Source organism: Pectinophora gossypiella, unplaced genomic scaffold (genome assembly GCF_024362695.1).
Source record: "Pectinophora gossypiella unplaced genomic scaffold, ilPecGoss1.1 Pgos_46, whole genome shotgun sequence".
Classification (NCBI taxonomy): Eukaryota; Metazoa; Arthropoda; class Insecta; order Lepidoptera; family Gelechiidae; genus Pectinophora; species Pectinophora gossypiella.
Genome location: NW_026063256.1, coordinates 355219 through 362464, shown reverse-complemented (window position 1 = coordinate 362464; position 7246 = coordinate 355219). Strand labels below are relative to the sequence as shown.

General features: G+C 37.6%; 1 protein-coding gene across 2 annotated transcripts; it reads left to right on the top strand.

Annotated features, from left to right (window-relative positions):
- The first annotated feature begins 3203 nt into the window (after positions 1 to 3203).
- LOC126381339 (uncharacterized) lies at positions 3204 to 6993 on the top strand. Of its 2 annotated transcripts, none has more exons than XM_050030835.1 (2): positions 3204 to 4174; positions 6973 to 6993. In XM_050030835.1, exons 1-2 carry the CDS (start codon positions 3364 to 3366, stop codon positions 6984 to 6986), a joined length of 825 nt encoding a protein of 274 aa, XP_049886792.1. In that variant the 5' UTR covers positions 3204 to 3363; the 3' UTR covers positions 6987 to 6993. The 2 variants fall into 2 exon arrangements, with proteins under 2 accessions (XP_049886792.1, XP_049886791.1); XM_050030834.1 differs by lacking the exon at positions 6973 to 6993 and adding an exon at positions 6813 to 6927.
- Positions 6994 to 7246: the final 253 nt, after the last annotated feature.

Genomic DNA, 7246 nt, shown 5'->3' with positions numbered 1-7246 from the left:
GAATTAAATGTTGCTAAGTATAATAGCGCACATTCGTACTCGCCTTCTAATTGTAAAGTTGGTGTATAATGGTGCTAATTCCTGTAAATACCATCTAATTTTATTTTAAGTTATATCTGTCCTTTTCTTATCCGCCGAAAAGGAAAGGGACGGGTAATCGACAAGCATAAAATTTATGGAACACACGTCAATTTTAAGCATAAATCTAAACCAACCGTCTAAAAATTTTACGTCAGTCAATAACCCGACACATTAATTTACTCATTCTTCCTAAAATTAAGAGCTGTGAATCATCCGTCCCTTTCCTTTTCGACGGATACGAAAATGACGGATATAACCTAAAATAAAATTAGGCGGTGTCTGCAGGAATCGGGGCCAATATGTAGATAGAAGAGCGGAGTTCCCAGTTATTGATAGTGTAAAAGACATGGTGCAAATGACAAAATAAAAAAATGTTTCCTTAATTTATACATAATTTATTTAAACCAAAAGTTAATTAAGAATTCTAAACACAGATGGCCACATTTAACAGAATTGAATTCTTGAAACCTTGTATAGTTATAAAATAATTCACAGTTCTGAACATAATATAGAAATTCCAACGGGGGTTTTAAATTCCCATAGCTATAAAAGTATTCGCAATAATTATTTACTTTGACATAAGCTACCCAATGTGTTCCGTTATTTTCAGAGTTATCCAAATTTATAATACCACATTCAATAAGATTAGATTTTGAAGGTAATTGATCTTTCATATACACACCTCGAAAATAAGGTATATGTATGGCGAGTTTTAGAATATCCACATTACTAAGAGCACGATTAGGTAGCTTACTAATTAGTTTTTTGCATGATTAAAGTATAATCCATTTCCTTTTTTGTAGGGCTTAACAAATAAACAGTGTCTGCAAGTTGTCTTTGATTACTTGTGGCTCTGCCCACCCCATTAGGGATTACGGGCGTGAGTTTATGTATGTATGTATGTAACAAATAAACCTTTCCCTATTTTTCTCATTTCCATTGCCCTATTGTGACGTTCCGTTTCTCGTTCCGTTCCGTTTCTCGTAAACTCTGTTGGCTAGCTTTGTATTTGTCGTGGCCAGATCATAGAATTGACCATTTCATGAAATGATCGACCATTTCATGAAATGGTCGTATTTCATGAAATGGCCAACTTCAACTGACCATATCGTTTAAACGTCAGCGTTTAATGATATTTCCATCCACGTTTGGCCATATCATTAATGTAGGGTGTCCATGATAAGTGGTGTAATAAAAACGCGAAATAAGGTAGGAAATAATGTATTACTCTAGTACAAAGTACAAAAATGTTTAAAAGTCAAATAAAAATTAAAAAGTCATTTTCGATTAACGGAGTGTTGATGTAGTTGACATACGTATACGCCGTAACTGCATCTCGCTTTGAAGTCGTCGTCATATTTTTTGACACTATTTCATGCCATTGGTCATCATTCAGTATACTTTTTGTGTGTAAGATAAACATACTGGCGGCATAGGGGTGGCCCAAGGGCCACCCCCGCCGCACCCTAACCTACTGTTATGCCTTGTAAAAATTATAAAAAAAAGGATTATGATAATTTAAATTATGACAAAAACATTTATGCGTTTTAATAGAATCCCGTTTCAAGTAGTTAATGCCATCTGCGGCAAATCTACAATAAGTCACGTCAAAAAAAGAAACTTTACGGACAGTAGGATCGTCTAAATTTTTCTTTTTTAAAATTAATATCTCTTCATTCGCAGTTTTAATTATATCATATTTTGAAATCCAATAATAGACCATTGATTTACGTAGCGTGGTCACTCGACCTTCATTATTTGCCATATAACCTAAAAATAAAAATAAAGTTGCTGTCTACTGTTAATTCGAGTTTTTCTTTTCACCTTAGTGTCAAAACATTGCTTCACTGCACTTTTATCTTGTATTTGCTCATTATTATTCGTATTATTCGCGTTCACACAAGAATAATTATTGTCCGCCGCCATTATGCAAAACAAAAACAAAGCGACACCAGCGCCACTACCGGTGGATAATGTTACTATTTTACGATATGATCGCTAACGTTTGGCCATATCATGAAGTAATCATGCATTTAGTTGGTCATATCGTTAAACGTTTTGTGTTCATTGATCTGGCCAAACCACATCATGATGTGGCCAACGAATGTTGTTCTATTTCATGAAATACGACCATTTCATGAAATGGTCGATCATTTCATGAAATGATCAATTCTATGATATGGCCACGATATATTCATTAAGAGTTTTAGCAATATCCGCTGCACCCCCGGCTAAGTGCCTAGTGCCGATAATTCAGCAAAAATTGGAACTAGTGGTAAAATTCCTCCTGTCTTTGGCAAAGGCAAAACGCGAGGCACTCTAATTTTATGATTTTTAGAGACAAGTTTCTTCGCAGCGAGATAAGCACATCTAATCATAGTCTTGTTATCTTTTGGGCTACTGTTTTTTACGTGTTTACGAATCTTGGAAACCAGAGAACCAATTTTTTTTAATCCACTTCCAGTTTTTAATTTAGCCTTCATAACTTTGCTAACCAACCATGAAGCAAGTTTTTCACCTTTGCTTGATTTTTTTAATTTCAGTTGATGTTTAGCCATGTTAAGTAATTGTAAATCTGCTTTATGTCGATTTTTCAAATCAGAGTATTTTGAATATGATATGTCGTGAGCCTTACAAGCTTCGTCTAATCCATTTACTCCTTTATCACCACGCAGTAAACGTTTTTCTAACTTGGTTCCTGGACCACAGTAATTATATCCAGGTAAATGTAACTCGAACGGTAAATTGTTTATTAAATTATTGAGAAGTCCACTGCCTTGCATTGCTTGTTTTATAATGTTATGGATTTAAATTGAAAATCATATTTATATAAAGTGATTTATTGCACAATAGCCTTATTGTTAATTCAACTATTATAACTATCACTAAGTCCTAACCATTTTACATACAATTTATTACCTTTTTTCTTAATTACTTTTTCTATAAGATACACATCAGGGTAACATGTTTTCTGAAGTTCTTGTTGATAAAAAGCCCCAGATATTGGTATTTCTCTTTGGTCTTCAACTAAATATGTTATAGGGACAGTTTTATTCACTTTTCTTATCTTAAATATTTCAGTAGACCAATTAGGAGTGTATTCCTTATGAAAGTGTTGGGTAAGTTAGGTACCATGTAGGTATTTGGAGAACACTGCTGCGCCAGTGCAATAAACGGCCTCGCTCTGAACGCACGTAGTTTCATTTATAACACGTGGCGACGATCGGTTTAATTACATACCTACTCACGCAATAAAAGTTGAAGTTGTAATAAATATTCATAATGAACAGTGCTATCGGGAATTTACCTTGTTACGAAGTAGGAAGTGATTGGCGAGTTTTTAAGGAAAGATTAAAAATTTGGTTAGATGTGAATACCGTCAAACAAGAAAGCAAGGAATTTTCGAAGAGCGAATGGCACCGGGCTGTGTTACGCAGCGCACTCAACGAAACGGCGTATAAGTTGGTACGCGAATTAATTGCTCCGAAAACAGTGACGGAGTTGTCGTATGACGAGATTATAACTGCAATAGACAAGCACCTTTTGCCAAAAAAATCTCTGTTTGCGGAGCGGCACCACTTTCACAGTGCGACACAGAGAGTTGGCGAGGAATATGCACATTGGGCCGCACGAGTTCGTCGCTTGTCTACGGATTGCGAGTTTGGTTCAGTTGTCGATGAAATGTTGCGGGATCGCTTTATACTGGGTATGCAACCTGGTGCGGAACGCAATAAATTGTTCTTAGAAGAACCGAAAGCGTTGACGCTGAATAAAGCACTCGACATAGCTGTGTCGGTACACAGCGCGAGACAAGCGGCGAGGCAGTCAGAGTCGGCGCCGGCGGCGTCGGCAGTGGGTACAGCGCAGGCGCAGCTCGCACTTGCGGACGTGTATAGGGTTGCTGCAAGTTCGTCTAGCGGTGTACAGTGTGATGTGTGCGGGTATAAAAATCACAATGCCGAAAAGTGCAGATTTAAAGGCTACAAGTGTAAAAATTGCGGGCTTAAGGGCCATTTAAAGCGCATGTGTAAAAGCGATAAGCGCGTAAATATGTTACAAGTTCAATCTTCTGACGGAAGTAACGATGATGACGGTAAGGACGTGAACATTTATAATATTCGTAGTGTTCGTGGTGAGGCCATGAAGTTGTCCGTCGTTGTGGGGGGAGAAACCGTACAATTTGAAGTTGACAGCGGTTCTTGTGCCACTGCAATACCAATCGGTATCTACGAATCTCGTTTTAGAAATTTTCCTTTAATAACTCCGAAAATAGTTTTAAAATCGTATACGGGAGAAATTCTAGATACAGTTGGTAGTATTAACATACCTGTTACATATGAAAGAGAAACGAAGAATCTTGATATTTATATAGTCAATAATGGCGGGCCAGCCCTATTAGGTAGGGATTTCTTATCAGCGTTCAAATTACAACTTTGTAAGGTAAATTATTGTGCGGCACAGTCGGAGGTACATTATTATGAGAGTAAATACCCTCACCTGTTCTCTGATAAATTAGGTTGTTTAAATAAATTTAACGTAAAGTTAACGCTTAAGCCGAATAGTCAACCGATTTTTTTTAGACCACGGCCGGTGCCTTTTGCGTTGAGGGACAAAGTTGAAAAGGAACTCGATAAGTTGGTAAACTCAAATGTAATAGAACCGGTTGACCATTCCGATTTTGCGAGTCCAACGGTCGCTGTCTTAAAGCATAATGGAGAGATACGGTTGTGCGCGGATTACTCAGTAACCTTAAATAAAGTGTTACAAATCGAAAAGTACCCTTTACCAAAAACAGATGAATTATTTAGCAAATTACATGGTGGGCAACAATTTTCGCAGTTAGACTTAAGCAAGGCCTACTTACAATTAAAATTAGAAGAGGAATCTCAATTGTTGACAACAATAAACACCCACAAAGGATTATTTAAACTTAAAAGGTTGGTGTTCGGACTTTCTAGCGCACCCGCCATTTTCCAAAGGACGATGGAGGAGTTATTACAGGGTATCGATGGGGTTATCTGTCTACTGGATGATGTATTAGTAACAGGAACTACAAAGGAACAACATTCAGATAGATTAGAACAAGTTTTTAGTCGGTTGCAGGACGCGGGGTTGGTACTGAACAAAGATAAATGTCATTTGTTTATGGATAATGTGACTTATCTGGGATTTGTTATTGATAAAAAAGGAGTCCATAAATCACCAGAGAAGATCAAGTCAATGTTAATGGCAAAGGAACCTATTAACGTACAGGAATTAAAGTCTCTCCTGGGTTTGATTAATTATTACAGGAGGTTTGTGCCGAATGCATCTTCCATTCTTAACCCTTTAAATCGTCTATTGCAACAGGGAGTCCAATGGCGTTGGACAGAGGAGCACCAATCAGCTTTTAGACGGATTAAAGAAGAATTAGCGTCAGAAAGAGTTCTAGCTCATTACAATCCGGCTCTTAAATTAGTGCTAACTGTAGACGCGTCCCCCACAGGTTTAGGCGCGATACTAGCACAAGTAGAAAACGAAGTCGAACGGCCGATAGCTTACGCCTCTCGTTCCCTAAATAGTGCTGAAAAAGGTTACAGCCAAATCCAAAAAGAAGCAACGGCTATTATTTTTGGAATTCGTAAATTTCATCAATATCTGTACGGATTAGAAGCACCTTTCATTCTCCGTACAGATCACAAACCGTTGATGTTTATTTTTCATCCTCATAAAGGAGTCCCCGAAGTCACAGCAAATCGGTTACAGCGGTATGCGTTGTTCCTTAATAGCTATAACTATGAGATTCAATATGTACAAAGCGCCAACAACTGTGCCGATTATCTAAGTCGATCAGCTGTGAGCGCATCGCCGCCGGCTGATAGTTGGTCGGACACGTCACCGCAACCGGTTTACGCGCCGGCCGATACAGCTACTTACATTCGTTTTGTTACGGATGGAGATTTGCCTATAACGTTAAGCGAAATGCGAGTTGAAACAGAGAAAGATACACTTTTACGTTCGGTAAAAAACCTAATATTATCAGGGTGGCCTAAAAAGATCACAGACAAGGACCTGCATCTGTTTTTCAACTGTAGGCATGGCTTGTCATTCGAGGAAGGGGTGATTATGAGGGGACATAAGATTGTAGTTCCTTTTAGTTTACGTAACAGGATCTTAGATGAGTTGCATAGAACGCATTTAGGTATTAATAAAATGAAATCCGAAGCCAGGTCTAGATTTTGGTGGCCGAATATAGATCTAGAGATTGAGTCTAGAATATCTGGTTGTCAAATCTGTATGCAACTAAAAACTAATCCTCCGCGCGTACCATTAACGCCCTGGCCTTTCCCTCGCGCCCCGTGGGACCGAGTACATTTAGATTTCTTTGGTCCGTTACATGGGAAAATGTTCCTCATTGCTGTAGACGCCTACACGAAGTGGGTAGAATGTTTTCCACTGAATAATAATTACTCCACGGCGGTTATTGTTGAAAAGTTAGAAGAAATTATGTCTCGGTTTGGGGTAATGCGTGTCTTAGTAACTGATAACGGGACATCGTTCACGTCTAGGGAATTTCAGGATTTTTGTACGCTTAATGGGATAAAACATGTAACTTCGCCGACATATAATCCAGCAAGCAATGGTCAGGCAGAGATATATGTAAAAATTGTAAAAAAATATTTAAAAAGTGAATTATTAGAAGGCAAAACCATAAATAATATTAACCGACGTCTATTAGAATTTTTATTCAGATATAGGAACTCTAAACACACAACGACGGATAAATCACCGGCGGAGCTATTGTTTGGACGTAATTTACGAACAAGACTGGATGGCTTGAACGTTCACACGGAAAAATCAACGTCACTTCCGTCGGATACCTTACTACATGAAATTGTTCAAGGGAAACAGTGTTTGCAAACTAAGTATTACAGAGCCCAAGTAGCAATCAAGAATTGTGATTAAGTCATATATGTCTAAACTTTAGCTAAAGTGAGATTTATCCAAATCAAATAGGACTTATTAGGACTTCATAAATTCATTTCCTTCTTTAATACTATATAGTTTTCAACAAATCCTACTTTAGATAATTTAGAATACACAAAACCAAGTTAAGTATTCACAAAACTATTTAGTCTTATCTCAGCCTAATGTTAAGTCTACAAGTATTCTTTTACTTTACTCA